At 43.3% G+C, this 16,553-nt stretch overlaps 1 protein-coding gene across 2 annotated transcripts in view; it reads left to right on the top strand.

The window, feature by feature from the left end:
- Positions 1-16,553, top strand: part of LOC141779635 (low-density lipoprotein receptor class A domain-containing protein 4-like) — a 231,639-nt gene that overhangs the window by 163,571 nt on the left and 51,515 nt on the right. The window contains exon 1 of one of the 2 annotated variants that reach the window (XM_074654541.1): positions 12,872-13,425. The exons of the other annotated variant lie outside the window; for it this stretch is intronic. Coding sequence (XP_074510642.1) covers positions 13,332-13,425 — 94 coding nt within the window. The 5' untranslated portion in view covers positions 12,872-13,331. Of the gene's footprint in view, positions 1-12,871; positions 13,426-16,553 lie in introns of those variants that run through there. 2 annotated transcript variants of the gene reach the window in all.

Below are 16,553 nucleotides of genomic sequence, written 5' to 3'. Positions count from 1 at the left end.
ACAGCGGAAGGAGGAACGCAGTATGTACTATATACTGCATACTGCGTTCGTCAGTTGTATGTAGTATGGAACGTAAAATCTATTTATTTTGTAGAACGCTAGGCCAGGTTTCGCAGGTTTACGGTTTTGGAAAGCGGAAGTAAACAGCACGGACAATAGCAAACCTCCGCTACTTTACATTACATAAAAGACCAAAAGTGACTGTTCCAGCGCTTTGCATTGTGGGATACAGTAAGCGAGGTAGACTGGTCCGATGCATACTGGAGATTTTTTCCGAATCAGTACGACATCCTGGTATTTTTTTGGCATACTGCAGACTACATGCTACATTTTGGCCAGATCAGTTGGTACTACTAGTATAGTATGAAGTTTCTAATACAGCCGTAGTGTTAGGTTAAATTTTGACTTTTTTCTTTATAAAGTCGTGGATCAGACTCAGGATTGTCAACAATACCAGATAATAATTATCTTGCAAACAAAAAACATAAGGTATAAATCAGTTTACTTTTTTTTTGTGGTCTTTGCCATCATACCTATGGGTAATATAAACATTGTACTCATCAAGCAGCAACATTCCTAAAAAAAAAGAAGACTATAAAAGGCGATTATGATCACACAGGTTTTAATCAACCAATAGTTTGCCAAACTTATTTGGAAGAGAAAACAAAGGTGAATCGTAAAACTATCTAACTGTCCGTAGTAAACATCCATCACAGTTTACAGATTCCTGTGCAACACTTATAATGTACAACCCACATTTCAGGTGCAGCTACTTTTGTTTTACCTCCAGATAAAGTGGTTAAGATCATCTGGACAGCCTGTCTGATCATCTGAATGCTCATGTTTCTAGCCCTTTGTTGTAGCAATGTCGCATTGTTCCCAGATCTCAGCAATTACTATGATGAAAACAGTGTTTTCATAACTGTTACAATGTCCATTAACTATGAAAGTAAGACCCAAGTTGTATCCATCCATCCATCTGCAACCGCTTATCCCGTTAGGGGTCGCGGGGGGGGCTGGAGCCGATCCCAGCCGACATTGGGCGAAGGCGGGGTACACCCTGGACAGGTCGCCAGTCCATCGCAGGGCTGACACATAGAGACAGACAACCATTCACCCTCACATTCACACCTGCGGGCAAGCTTTAGAGTCAACAATTAACCTAACCTGCATGTCTTTGGACTGCGGGAGGAAACCGGAGTACCCGGAGAAAACCCACGCTAACACGGGGAGAACATGCAAACTTCACACAGAAGGGCCGCAAGCCGGATTTGAACCTGCGACCCTCTAGAATAGATAGAAGACTAGCCTCACAGCTAGTCTGCCATGTCTTCTAGCGGATTCAAATACATTGAGTTTGAGCCATTACTGTATGTCATTTAGCTGATTATTCATAATTCACAGAACATACTGTACATACAACATACTGTGTTTAGCAGCAGTCACATCTGTTAATAAAGGGGAGTTAGTCTAGATAAAATAAAAGTACATTTTCATGTTGTGCTTTGGGTTAAATGCTTGCATGCTAACATGCTGATGTTTAGCATGGATGTATAAAGAGAACTGGATACAGCGTTGGAGGCGGGGCCCTCCGTTCATTCCTATGAAAGTTGCTCAGTGGCACATGAAGCCAAAATGGCTCGACTTCCGACTGGAAAAGTACCTTCCAGCGATCTTTCGCGTCCATTGGGCCCATGGAGCAGGCACAGTAGCGTCCGCTCGGTCACATGGCTCGGTCACAGGGTCACAGCTTGCTAACTCCGCCTCAAACAAATCTTTATTGACAACTGTCAACAGCCAGAACGGTCCGCAGGGGCCGAAGGGCCGTGTTTTTTTGTTTCTATTTTACGTGAACAGTGTGCGCACTCAGGTCGTGGTTGACGATCGGACCGTACAGTGTGAGCACATAAATCGGGAGCGTTGGCTTTACATCGCAAACGATCTACTCGTACAGCAGGAGTATTACACGACAACATTTTTAAAATCATACAGTATACGCCCAGCTTTAGGGAAGTTGCCCCCCATCCACTGGTAATATATCTCAAAACCATTTGTTGCTCAGTAAAATTACAACCATGGGGTACCCCACGTCACCGGCTGTTCACTAGTTAATGTGTATAAGCAAGGTCATGATCTTGCCTAGTTCAAAGACATATAGCTGACAGCATTCTGCTTCAAGCCTGACGGGCCCAAGGCCGCTGATAGCAGCCCGTCTGTATCTCTGTCTCCCCTCTACCCTTCAAGGTTGGCGCAGAGGAGTAGATGTCTTTCTCACGGCACATTCACACACACAGGCATACAAGTGAAAAACACCACTTTCATTGTGAAGCCTTCACCCCAGACATACATTTACAGTTGTCTCTGTCTTACTGAATGATCGTACTGCCTGTTACCTGGAACAACCTCGATGCTACCTGTACGAGGTACGCACTTTTATGTACATATGATCTGACACGTGTTGTTTTGCAGAGAAAAGACCATATTTGGGTTATCCTGTTTCTGTGTATCTGCACCATGGATGTATTAAGAGAACTGGATACAGCGTTGGAGTTCAGGGGCCACGTTCATTCCTATGAAAGTTGCTCAGTGACGCATGAAGCCAAAATGGCTCGATTACAGAGAGGAAAAGTATCCAGATCTTCCGTCAATCTTCTGCATCCATTGGGCCCATATAGCAGGTGCAGTAGCGTCCGCTCGGTCATAAGGCTCGGTCACGGGGGCCCAACGTCCCGCTGTCGTCACGGCTTGCTAACTCCACCTCCCAGCCCTCGCTCCAGCCTCATTCTCATTCACATGAACGGAGGAAGGGAAATAACTCTGGATTCAGCTATTAGTGCATTTTACAAATTTTAGGAGCTAATGATTTAAATAAGTGCTATTAGAATGTTCATACTGGGAAGTTGAGTCATCTCCAAAAAATTATCCGCTGAGTTACAGACGTCTCTTTCCCAATGTTAGTCTATGGGAAAAAGACTTTCTGGCCCAATGGCATCAAGTGACGGACACGGAGGTTGTAGTACCGCCGTTTGGCCACTACGACAATTAGGATCAACGACTGGCGCTCTTCCTGGGGGCTTGATGTTTAGCGGGTATAACATTAACCATGTTTGCCATCTGAGAGTAGTGCGAGGCTGATGGAAGTCTTGTTAGCTTGCCGGTATATCATAAACCAAACTATTGGACAGCAAAAGTGAAAGTTTAAACTGATGATCGTGCTAAATGGAAAGTTAGAGGATCCCCAAAGTTCTCAGGGGAATATGAGTTTCTGACCCAAATGTGAGGAAAAGTCAGGGGATTACCAAAGTGAGTAGGATTCATCCTTTGGGGAATCAAAATTCACCCAATAGTAGTTTCACTGTGAATCAAAGAGGTGAACCGACTGACATCCCTAGATCCACACCGCTAGCATGGCTAAACAATACAAGCCAACATCTCCATTATATGTATCAGTAAAACATAAAGTTGTATCTGTTAAAGCCGGCCCTAACTGGCCACCTGGATTATTATTAATGTATTCCATCATTACTCCATGTGACTGTGTAGCAGGCTCCTAACACTGACTTTTAAACAGCACTAAAGGGGATATACAAATTTCCCTTTCCCTTCCTTCCTCCGTGTTTTACTTGCATCTTTGCTTTAGATGCAGATTGAATTCAACACGGCGGTGTTGTGAGGCCACGGTTTACACAATGCGTAGAGATCACTGTCTGAGCAGCAAACCTGGGGAGAAGAGAGCGATGCATTATGGTTGCTGTGAAGTGCCTGCAGTGAGAATAGCCATCACATTGAGTTAAAGCAAACACATGTACTGGAGAATGAATGAATATTTACTTTTTGAGCAGGTAGACTGTCTGTACATTTACATATTAACATGTATATATGTTAATATCACATTAGCATATGAGCCAAATGTTTTTCTTCATACATTTCAAGGTGTTTGGAGATCAGGAAAGAGTCTATACATATATGTATACTTATGCATTCCGGTACATATGTATATACATCTTTTGATTTCATGTTTGAGCAATAGGTGCGCTTCAGTGTGTGTGTGTGTGTGTGTGTGTGTGTGTGTGTGTGTGTGTGTGTGTGACTATATGTATGGACTCTTAACAGCAGGAGGCTGTAAGAGGCACCATCCACCCTCTGTAATCACTGCTGTTTATGACTACATAAAACAACACACACACACTCATGCTCGCTCGCCCTCATTCATCTCTTCTTTGCTCACTTTTACACACACACACACACACACACACACACACACACACACACACACACACACACACACACATACATTAAAGCTGCTGTGTGTCTCACTGTCTGTGTGATTATTGCCGTCTGGTTCGGGGCTCTTATCACTCCTTTGACGGAAGTGGCTGACGGACACACACACACACACACACACCTTCGCCCTCCCCCGGCTCTCTCCGCCACTTTTCTGTCTCTCCTCCTCCTCATCTCTTTCTTGTCCTCTCTCAGCCGTGCTCCGTCCTTCCTCCGGCGGCGGTATAGCGGCAGCGCTGCGGCGTTGCGTCTGCGCTCGCCCCGCCGAGCCGTGTGCCAGTTCAGGAGATTGGCATTAAAGCCAGACATGAGCTCATCGGCCCAGCTGGGCAGACAGCCCATTACAATGCTCAGCAGGGCCCTACCGCAGGGGTGAAAAGAGCTCAATACCTGCTGATTATCTACTCTTTCTCTCTGTCTGTGTCTCTGGGTCCCTCTCTCCCTGACTCACCGGCTTTTACTTTCACTCTATTTCCTCCTCTCCTCTCCTTTTTTTTCTTCTTCTTCTCCTCCTCCTCTTCTCTCCTCTTTTCTTCTTCTCTTCATTTATTCATTCCCTCAGTCAAGTATCCTCCTCAGGCTCTGTCTATCTCTTTCTTGATCTGTCTTAGTCAATCTGTCTTCCTCTCATTCAAACCCAAACTTAAACACACGCACGTTGTCTATCCGTCCGTCTGTCGTCTTCCTTTCTCTTTCTCTTTTTCCCCCTCTGTCTCTTACATGCACAACTTTTCAGTGAGCGCTGTGGTGTCATTGCAGTGGTGCCTGCGGCAGTAAGAGAGGTAGGGAGGGGTGGTTTTTGAAATGACAGGGGTGGAAGCGAGGTGTGTGTGTGTGTGTGTGTGTGTGTGTGTGTGTGTGTATAGAAATGACAGGGGTGGGAAACCAGACAGCTGGTGCACCTGTGCGGACAGGATATGACACGGCACTGCAGCCAGACAAGGGCAGGAAGCAGCAAATATGATGTGGCACACCAGACGTTTTTTATTGAACGCGACTCTCTACTCTGCAATCTGACTGTCTGGAGTGGCCTTTCTGTTACTTAGCGCTCCGCTGACGACGCCGAGCTACAGTTGATGCCTAAGCAAACACTCACTCCCTCTCTCTTCCCCCCTCTCTCTCTCGCTCTCCGGCTTTGTCAGCTGGTGAGATGCATTGCGGTTAATTCATGAATCCCATTCAGCCTTGGTATTAAAGCTGAGTCATATCCATCTTTTGTTCTGACATTTGGAATGGCATTCAGTAATACTGACTCCACACAGAAGTCACGGGGTGTTTTTTCGAGTTATTAGTCTGACTGAAAATGTTATGTCAGAGTCCAAATGGATCACCGTCATGCGCAAGTACTTTCATCACAAAAGTCCCATGATAGAGGCTGCACCCACCGGAGGATAAACAGGCATTAGAGATGCAGAGTAGAAACTGTTTTACTAGAGTTTAAACGCTGGCTTTACGTGTAGAGTTAAAGTGTTGCTGGTTCATTCTTGTGCTTTGTGAAACATTTTAACTAGGGCTGTCAAACGCAAACTCGTTTTAACGCCATGTCATACTAGCTCGTCGCAAAGGAGGCTAAATAACGCTCCAAACTTGCGCTAAATTTTGGTAAGGAACAACTGATTTTCAAAGGGGTCCCTTGACCTCTGACCTCAAGATATGTGAATGAAAATGGGTTCTATGGGTACCCACGAGTCTCCCCTTTACAGACATGCCCACTTTATAATAATCACATGCAGTTTGGGGCAAGTCATAGTCAAGTCAGCACACTGACACACTGACAGCTGTTGTTGCCTGTTGGGCTGCAGTTTGCCATGTTATGATTTGAGCATATTTTGTATGCTAAATGCAGTACCTGTGAGGGTTTCTGGACAATATTTGTCATGTTTTTGTGTTGTTAATTGATTTCCAATAATAAATATATTCATACATTTGCATAAAGCAGCATATTTGCCTACTCTCATGTTGATAAGAGTATTAAATACTTGACAAATCTTCCTTTAAGGTACATTTTGAACAGATAAAAAATGTGTGATTAATTTGCGATTAATCACGATTAAATATTTGAATCAATTGACAGCCGTAAACACAATATATATCAAACAACCTTTTTTACAATCTGACTTGAACTCCTCGTGGCAAGTTACCTGAACTTCAAGAGAAGAAGCCTAAACCATGAAACAGCCCCAGATCAAAAGATCACAAATGGACATTTAGTATAAATTCCATACATGAAATTTGTGCTCAGTATGAATGATTATACTCTCTCAGCCTTGCAGTCTCTGTGCAAGAACAGAGCACATCTCTATATTAACTGTAGGATGTGACTCTCATTTTCCCCGAGTCCTCCTCCTCCTCCGTGTTCCCTTGTGGTTTCTGATGAAGACGAGTCGTAATTGATTCAAAGCTTAAACCTGTGCCCGGGAGACGGCTTTGGTTTCACAAGTAATAGAGTGGCTGAGAAGAGACGCGGGGAGAAGTGAAGCAGACACCAGAGAAGTGGAACAGTTTTTCCAGTCCATGTTTGGGATGATGCATAAAATAGAGCTTTTTGCAAGCTGAGCCACAAGATGGCGCTATGGAGTAGTGTCTCACACACAAGTTCAGATGGAGAAGTTGCTCTGGAGATGAGGGGAGGGGATGCACCTATCTTCCACTGAGGCCTTTACTGTGCTGCTTTTTTTTTTGCCAGTATCAGCCTGATCACATCCCCGGTGCGTTCATGGTCTCATCACAAGCATCAGCCACATATGCTTGAAAGTTTAGTTGAGATAAGAGTGAGGGAAAGTGTTTCTCTTGTATCTATCTACTGCATATGGTGAAAATAAAGGCTTCAAATATGGAGTGGTAACGTCATCACTAGTGTGTGCAGACACATGGTGGATGTGATCCTTTCCTGCCTGTGTTTAATATTCAAAAATCTAGATATTTTAGGCGTAACATGAACATGTCACGCTCTGATTCACAAAACAACGGCGGCAGTAACACACTTCCTGAATGAAGCATGTGTGAGCAGGAAAAGCCCTGCGCAAAGTTCCTAAAATAGCCTCGTGCACACGTGCCGAGCGTGATAAACCTATCAACCTAAAGTTAGTATTCCTCAAATACAAGATGAGACAGACGTTTCCCGAGAGAGAGACACAGAGAGGCTGTGTGTGTGTGTGTGTGTGTGTGTGTGTGTGTGTGTGTGTGTGTGTGTGTGTGTGTGTGTGTGTGTGTGTGTGTGTGTGTGTGTGTGTGTGCAGTGTGTGTGTGTGTGTGCAGACTGCAGTCAGGGGGGATGGTAGGGGAGCTGGTAGACTAGAGTGCATTTGGTATTCAGCCGTGCCTAGTATTTATCTGTCTGCTGGCTGTCTAGTCTGGTCTGGCCTGTTAGTGGTGTCACCCTGCGTGCTCCCCGGGGGACTAAATTGACGCTCCAGACAGACTGCGCGTGTGTCTGAGTGTGTGTGAGTGTTGTTTGGCGGTGGCGGTGGCGGCGGCGGGGTGTTTGTGAGTGGATAGAGGTGGGTTGCAAGAATCGATGTGAGTCTGTCTGTATATATGAGAGCTTGTCTGGGGTGTGCGTGCATGTCTGGGGTGTGTTTTAGATGTGTGTGTGTGAGGACATGAGAATGACCTCACATCAAGGCAGAAAAAAAAAAAAGCCTCTCTTCGGTGTCTCGATTGATATTGCTGCTTCAGCTGACGAGACAGCGGCTCCTCAATTTGTTGCTTCAATAAAATTATGACAGCTGCCAGGCGTTTTGTAAATTGCGTCAGGGTCACGCGCCTATTTTTTCCCCCCTTCCATAAGTGTCAGTTCGCTCATGGAGGAGTGTGGAAGCCGTCAAGGAAAATATTTTTGCATGATTGGATATAGAACTTGGCTAGTGATGCGGCACTTAATGCCCAACATCTGTTGGAGGTCTTTTGCTTTTCCCATTCCTTCACAGACGTCCATTTTATTGCCTTTGGTTACTGGTGTTTTCAGAATTAAAGCAGCAGTAGGCGAGATTGGAGCAAATATATTTTTATAAAACGGTCGCTATATTCTTAAAATAGTGCATGACACAAGTAATCTGAAAAAAATCATGTGCCTCTGTGTCCTCCGGTGCTCCTAATGGCATCTGCAAGATTTCACAGACCGGAGGACAACAACCAGAGCTGAGCTGGAGCTTTGCCGTCTCTGAGCAGCTGTCAATCACTCCGATCAAACGGTCAAACTAGGCAGCGCTGATCAAATATGAATCAATATTCTGTTACTGTAATGCCTATTTCTCTCCTCAAATGTTTTCAGAGACATCTTGTAGTGTACTGTTTAGCTGTAAAATGAGAAAGTTTGCGTCGCGGCAGCCATGTTGAGATCAATTCAGGAAATGCCAAGCACCGCCCACCAGCTGGAGCACAGCCAATAGGAACGCTCTCTCTCTGAAATGACCTGTGATTGGCCAAAGTCTCCCGTCACGGGCTAGATTTTTTAGAGCCTGAAAACAGAGCCATGAGGAGGTGCAGAAGTCTAGTTTTCTCTCAGAACACTTGAATTACAATATGCTGAAAGGTTATTATAGGATTTTGCCCAATGATGCCAAAACCATTCTGCCTACTGCAGGTTTAAGTCACGATACGATCTTATTGCGATATTAAACATTTTGCGATATGCTGAGTGTTGCAATTTTTTATCGCAAAATATGCAGTTTGTCAGCATCTGTTTTATCTAATAAGATACAGTTTTCACTGTGTTCATCTCAGAGTTTTCATTCACATATCTTGAGGTCAGTGGTCAAGGGACCCCTTTGAAAACAGCCATGCCAGTTTTTCCCCGCCAAAATGTAGCGTAACTTTTGAGCGCTATTTAGCGTTCTTCCCGACAAGCTAACATGACATGGTTGGAGCCCGCTACAACCTCTGAATAGTGAGAGAAGAGAATAGCGGCTGGACCCAGCAGCCATGTTGAGATCTGTCAGGGAAATACCAAGCACCGCCCACCAGCCGAAGCCCAGCCAATAGGAACGCTCTCTCTCTGAAATGACCTGTGATTGGCCAAAGTCTCCCGTCTCGGGCTTTAGATTTTATAAAGCCTGAAAACAGAGCCATGAGGAGGTGCAGAAGTACCTCTCAAAACACTTGAATTACAATATGCTGAAAAGTTATTATGGGATTTTTGCCCAATGATGCCAAAACTGTTCTGCCTACTGAAGCTTTAAAATGGCCCCCTAGCAGATTTATTTCAGTCAAAGCCTATATATGACGAGATTTTCCCCCATGGATCGGGAACATTTCTATTATGATTTGCTGCAGAAGTGGACTGCAAGAGAGCAGGCCTCCTCAGAGGAGTCGTCCCAGTATTATTCTGTCTCTGCACAGAAGAAGTCAAACTATACCTGCTTTGTTGGAGGGCCACCTGAAAGCTCTCCAGTGACCTCTTAGACCACAGTTTGGGACCCTGCTGGTCAAGAGTGGCATTCAGAGCCTCTCTCTGATTTGAACAGCCTGGTTTATTTATAGACTGCAGACAGTCCTGCGCTAGAGTGTGTGTGTGTGTGTGTGTGTGCGTTGGGTGGGAGGGTTGCTCTGTTGGTTAGATTGAGGGGATGTGTTGGGTGGTGGTGGTGGTGGTGGGGGGGGGAGGCGGGGGTTGCTTCTCTGCTGCACATGTGCCCCTGAACCACAAGACTGGCGCGGGGGGTCACCTCAAGGTTAGCCCCTTCAAAGAGCCGTCTCCATTGGCTGCGGCCCACCGTAACAAGGGAGTGAAACTCGAAACGCTCTCCCCACCCTCCCCAAATAACACGCCAGACCCACGAGTCCCGGCCCTGCCTCCCCCCCCCCCCCCCTCCTCCTCTCCTCTCCTCTGCTGCTCTGCTCTCCCACAGCCATTGTCAACCACGACCCGGCCGTCTGCTAGCTTTCTGAGTCAGGTCAGCCGGTGGTGGTGGTGGTGGGGGGGGGGGGTTCCAACCCACCCATGGGCACCCACCCCCCTGCAAACCAGACATACACACACACACACACACAAACATATAACCCCTGCCCCATCCCTACTCTGTTGCTGCCTTCAAGTCCTCCTGGTACAGTTCCATTTCCTAGTTGTGAATATGTATGTCAATGCCCTTTCAGGTCCTAGTTTTATTTGATTATATTTTAAATAATTATTTTAAATAAAACACCATCATTTATTCTGCAGGGCAACAGTCAAAATGATAAATAAAGCAGATAGTTGATGACTCTAAACCATGGCGTTGTCAGTATTCATTTTAGTGCTTAAAGCAAATACTTCAGACTTGACTATAAAGCTAGTAGTCTGCTAAACAGGTGCAGCACTCTCAGCTGTATAAATTGTAATATTTATGAATAGTCAGGCAGCACGATAGCCAATTAATGCATTCTGCAGCTAATATATGCAAGGGCCTTCATGAATATTAACTAGGTCCTACTGACACCAGACAGCACCACACCAAGCATGACCGAAACAGGGACCCCTGCATAAACATAAATACATCTTTTACTCATTTAAAGACAGTAACTTGCTGGAAATGTGTTTTTTTGGCTTTGCTACTTTAAGCTGCAGTGGGTAGAAATGGAGCAAATATGATTAAAAAAAGTTATTTTGTATAAAATATACAACCAATCAGAGCCGAGCTGGAGCTTTGCCGTCTCTGAGCAGCTGTCAATCACTCGTAAACTCCAATCAAACGGTCAAACTAGGCAGCGCTGATCAAATATGAATCAATATTCTGTTACTGTAATGCCTATTTCTCGCCTCAAATGCGTTCAGAATCATCTTGTAGTGTACTGTTTAGCTGTGAAATGAGAAAGTTTGTGACCCTGCAGCCATGTTGAGATCAGTTGAGGAAATACCAAGCACCGCCCACCAGCCGGAGCACAGCCAATAGGAACGCTCTCTCTCTGAAATGACCTGTGATTGGCTAAAGTATCCCGTCATGAGCTAGATTTTTTAAAGCCTGAAAACAGAGCCATGAGGAGGTGCAGAAGTATCTCTCAGAACACTTGAATTACAATATGCTGAAAGGTTATTATGGGATTTTTGCCCAATGATGCCAAAAATATTCTGCCTACTGCATGTTTAAGCCACTCGCAAGATAAAAATAAAGTAAAATAAACAACATTCATAGATTTTAGAACAGAATTTGTCTAAATGTCTGTGTAGATGATCTGTTTTTGGTGTAAACGGAAAAAAATCGTATCAAACAAACAGCGCAGTTTAATAAAGACTCGCTGTATTTGTGCATATTCTTTATCTTAAACCTACAGTTAGCAGTCACAGAAAATCTGTATCTGTAATCTGCTATTACTCATCTAATTGCAAATCAAATTGCATAGGAAGTTAGATTTCTGTGCAAAGGTATAGTCCCTGCAGGGCGACACCATAGGCAGGTCCTCTGCAAACATTTTCCACTCTTAAGTCATTTAATCTAGTATTGACTCTTACTCCCATCAGTCCTGTCTTTCAACAAGTGGGGAAATACCATATGCCAACTGCGTGAGGTCATTTCACTTGCACCTAATGCAAATACCTCTTCCTTTTTCAATCAAGAGACGTCATCTTGATAGCAGTGCAGTGGTTTGTTTGTTTTTTATTATGGATTCCAGAAGATTTTTTAACAAAGTGAAAGTGCAATCAGGAAAATGAGCCGGAAAACAAAGATTTTAGGATTCAAAACTAGATTAAATTACACAGGAAGTTTTTTAATATAGAGTATTAACTTAAAAAAATTTATTTTTTTGCCTGCAAGAGGTGATATAATTCAGTCATGCAGTAGTCAACTGCAAGTAATTGAAGAAAAGTACTTTTCTATTGTGCGACAAGGACATTCTTAATTTTTGGCTTTTTTGCCTGGAAAAAACAAATTAATAGGGCTGGGGATCGAAGCTCAGTACATTTTTGATATGACCGAAATGTGTCTATAAGCCCAGTCTATAAGGATTTTAGGATTCAAAACTAGATCACAAGCTGGTTTGTTTGAAATACTGGATGTCATAGTTTGCATTTTTACAGGGATAGTCTGACACTATATCCTCCTGGGAACCGAGTAAAAAACGTGTCTTCCAATTTCTTTTTTTTTGTGATTTCCTTCCTAGGGTTAAAAGAAAATCTTACAATTTAGACTTATCAAATTTTATTTTTATTTTCAATTTTACAGCATGTCCATTTTAGTGTGAAAAGACAGCCGAATTTAGAAGATACAAAAAATGAACAGAATATGGCCGTAGAGTGATATTAAACCAAATACATTAAACTTGATTGTAAAACTAAAAATTATATCATCTGCTCAAAAGAGTAAAAGGATATGCAGGTGGCATTTCATTACATTAATTTGGCTGGTTGAAGTTAGATCATTCATTTGACACATTCTTACACAAAAATATATCTTATACTGTATATACTGTATATATTCTTAATATATATGTTCTTAATATGCCCTTGTACAAAGTATTTCCTTTTATAATTTTAATGTAAATGTAATATAACTTATTATTTTAAAGGAGCTTCCCAACAAAAAGTATTTCACACGTTTGTACCTGTACAACCGGCCTGACAATAAACATCTTGAATCTTGAGTTAGAATCGTGGTATTTCTGTGCGTCCCTGAACGCAGCACTCCTCCGTCCCGCCTCCGTAGCGCTCTGATTGGCCGGACCTCCTGTCTGTCAGGCCGGTGGGCGGTGCGTGGAGCCCGCTGTGTGTGTGCTCTGCTCTAGTAGAGGAAGGACAGCTGCTCTCAGCGGCGGAGGAAGGAACGGAAAATAAAAAACTCTACAATGCGTTAGCCACCACGGGCCATGGCTCGTCCCCAAAACCTCCTTCTTCTACTTCACTCTCCGAGCCGCTCCGAGACTAACATGGCGTGAGGAAAAACAAAAAACCGTGGGGAAGGAAAATAAGTGCGAAAGGAAAACTGTCCGGAGTTTTACTGGTTTTAGCGGCGGACTCTGCTGCCGCTGCCTGGAAGTTTTCTGTTGTTTTTCCAGTCAGTCGTGGGGCCCCGACGGTGGCGGCGGCGGCGGCTCTCTCTCCGGAGCGGTGTCCCGGTGCCGGTCCGCCCAGCCCCATGCAAAACCTAACGGCCCCTGGCGGCCCCGGCAACTCCAATGTCACCTGCTCCTGCAACTGCACCGCTTCCCAGCCACAGGGAATGGAGATATGTGAGTAGCATTTGTTGCGTTTACTCCTCAAAACCGACTTTAATCCGGTTTAACGTGGACAACAAATCAGACCCACCAATGCTGCTGTTAACTCCTCTCTATTACATACTTTCTTTATGCATTTACAGCTGGTTTGCTGTCTAATATCAACTTTTGGGAGACATTACTGCCGTTTATAACCTCTTTTCTTGTCGTTATGTCTACACAATAATGTGGTTACCAATCTTTATGTTGTTTGATCTCTTATATAGAATAGAATAGAAAGCTTTATTGTCATTGTATTAAATACAACGAGATTCACAGTTGCCACTTGTGCTCAGTGCTTTAAAACAAATACTTGACAAGACTAAACGAGGCAGATACAACATATAACAGGTAAAACACACACAGTAACATACATATAGTAACATACATAAACATGCAACAGTGGAAAAATTCTGCCATATTTGCACACTTGTACAGTGAAGCTCTTGAAAATGTGATGCAGATTTTTACTGTAGTTTCCTTTTCTATTGTGAGTACTTTAAGTTTCCTGCTTTACTTTTTTTTCCTAGAGGTTTTACTGCCATATGGGTTTGTATTAATACTTAGGGAGTCTTATATAGGCTGGGCTGTGCATATGCTCTGAGGGATCACCACAGAGGGTTAAATAGTTTGCCTGTCAGCATAGACAGGAAACGCTGGAATGGTATGTTATGTCTGTCTGCCTTGTGAGCAGCCCAGAGAGAAACTATCATTATCAGCTCTGCCCTAACATTGCTGCCTGCTAGATCCACTGCAGATGTTCCTCTTTATGACTGAAGCACACACACACACACACACACACACACACAGAGGAGCAGACACACACATGCATGCAGGTAGCAATGCAGAGGGCAAGCCAGACGGTGTATGACAGACTTAAAGACAAATAAACTGGCACATAGCAGACATGCAGATAGGCGGGTAGATTCACAAACCAGGCAGCCAGACAAGTACCAACAGAGATATAAACAGGGATGCGGACAGACACATCCGAAGCCAGACAGGCAGACAGACAGACAGACAGACAGACAGACAAGCCACACACACAGACGGACGGACAGAGTTACAGTGATGTGTAATTTCCACTGGGGCCGAGGCCAGGCCTGGGCAAAGTGAGGTGAACGCAGGATATTAGATGTAGATTTGGCAGCAGAGAGTGGTTGCGCTGACGCCACATTGTAACCAAGAAGTGTGTGTGTGTGTGTGTGTGTGTGTGTGTTGTCTGGCAGACGGACTGGTGTTCTACCATTCGTTTTTCTGTGGCATCATCGTGTTGCCAGCCAGGAAAAAACACATAGTCAGGCATGAAGCGGTGCACTGATAAGCAGAGAGCCTAATTAGATAATCCAGTAGTAGAAGTGCATGAGCATTAGCAGAGCTGCAAGAAAAGAAGTCACATAATCGCGTTGATTCATGCAGCAACTATACAATGCTGCGTAGTAGGGCTATTCGAATATTAAGCATCACAATTTTGGCTTTGCCTGAGATATTGACGTTCAAAATGCATGTTCTGCTCATAGAAAACTCTGCAGCACATTAGGGGTGTAAGAAAATTTCGAGTATCGCGATGTTTTGCTTTGTGTATCGATTTTTAACTAATAGTTTACATGCAAAGATTAACTCAGTGAATACTTTATTTCATTCGCAAAGAGACGCACCATCTCAGTGTATGAGCTTTCTCTCAAAGTAGTGCTATGATGTTGGATGTTAAAGGGACTGTGATAAATGTAAATTGCATAAAAGTTACTTTTTTATACTCAGATTTTATGCATATGGTAGTGTGTTCTTTATACTATGACTGTTTTCCTCAAATTAAATTTTAAAAAATTCACCTTGCTTACAGTATCGCAATATATCGCGATATATTGAATCGTAACCCCTGTATCGCGATGCGTATCGTATTGCCAGATTCTCGCTGATACAGAGCCCATGCAGCATATCAAATCAAGCGCAACAGTTACCCACCTGCCGGTGATCGAGATATTTTGGCTTCACTTTTGGTTATAGACATTATCTATACAACCAATGTGTTTATGATTAAATTAAGAGCATGAAATTATCGTTGCTAATTTTGCTCTCAAAGTGCACCAGATTGAAGCATTTAACTTTAAAATGTAGCTAACAAAAGGGGGTAGGGTGAATATTCCTGTATTTTCTCATATTGCAATACAAAAAATACTGCAATGTCAGTTTTTTCCAACATCGCGCAGCCCTAATTTGTACATTAACATGGATGTTGCACAGCATGGAAGTGAAACCAGTTTATTTTAACGTGAAAGTGCAATAAAATGTGTTGTCGCTAAAATCAAGGAATAATCGTGATAAATAATCGTGCTCTCTAGGGGTGTAAGAAAATATTGAAATTATCGAGTATCGTGATACGTTTTGTGATACTGTACAGATTTTTAATTCATAGTTTAAATGCAAACTTTAATTCAGTCAATACTTTATTTCATGTGCAAAGATATATGCTCCCTCTCAGTGTATGTTCCCTCTCAGAGTCGTGCTATGATGTTGGATGTTATGGCGACTGTGATAAATGATCCCACTGTTCTGATTGCATAAAAAAGTAAACTTTTTTTTTACTCAGATTTTATGCATATCGTGGTGTGTTCTTTATACTATGACAAAGTTTTCATAAAACTAGATTTTTTTTAAAAATCGCAATATATCGCCTAGCTTACAGTATCGCAATATATTGAATCGTAACTCCTGTATCATGATGCGTATCGTATCGCCAGATTCTTGCCAATATACATCTCAATAATATGATCTCAATATTGATCAAAATAATCGTGACTATCATCTTGGCCATAATCGTGCAGCCCTATTGTGTTCGTGTGTTTAAGATAATGCATGTGTTTGCTACTAAATAAATGCTGGACTGGTATTTTCAATGCATCCCTCGTCATCTGGACGTCTCACTAGTTGGAGGGAGCTCAGTTCACAAGTGGTTGGAAATAGCTGTGTCCTACTGTAGTGGCCGTCTGGTTTGAAAAGAGCTCTTGTTTGTCGGCTGTGTTGTCATGCAGACTCGGCAAGGCTGAATAATGTAGCTCATGCTTTGATGATTTCTGTGGCTGAAGAAAAGAGCTACAGTCTGC

The sequence above is a fragment of the Sebastes fasciatus genome, chromosome 12 (genome assembly GCF_043250625.1).
Source record: "Sebastes fasciatus isolate fSebFas1 chromosome 12, fSebFas1.pri, whole genome shotgun sequence".
Taxonomy (NCBI): Eukaryota; Metazoa; Chordata; class Actinopteri; order Perciformes; family Sebastidae; genus Sebastes; species Sebastes fasciatus.
Note: the sequence above shows the minus strand (reverse complement) of the source record. Positions and strands in the feature narration are given on the sequence as shown.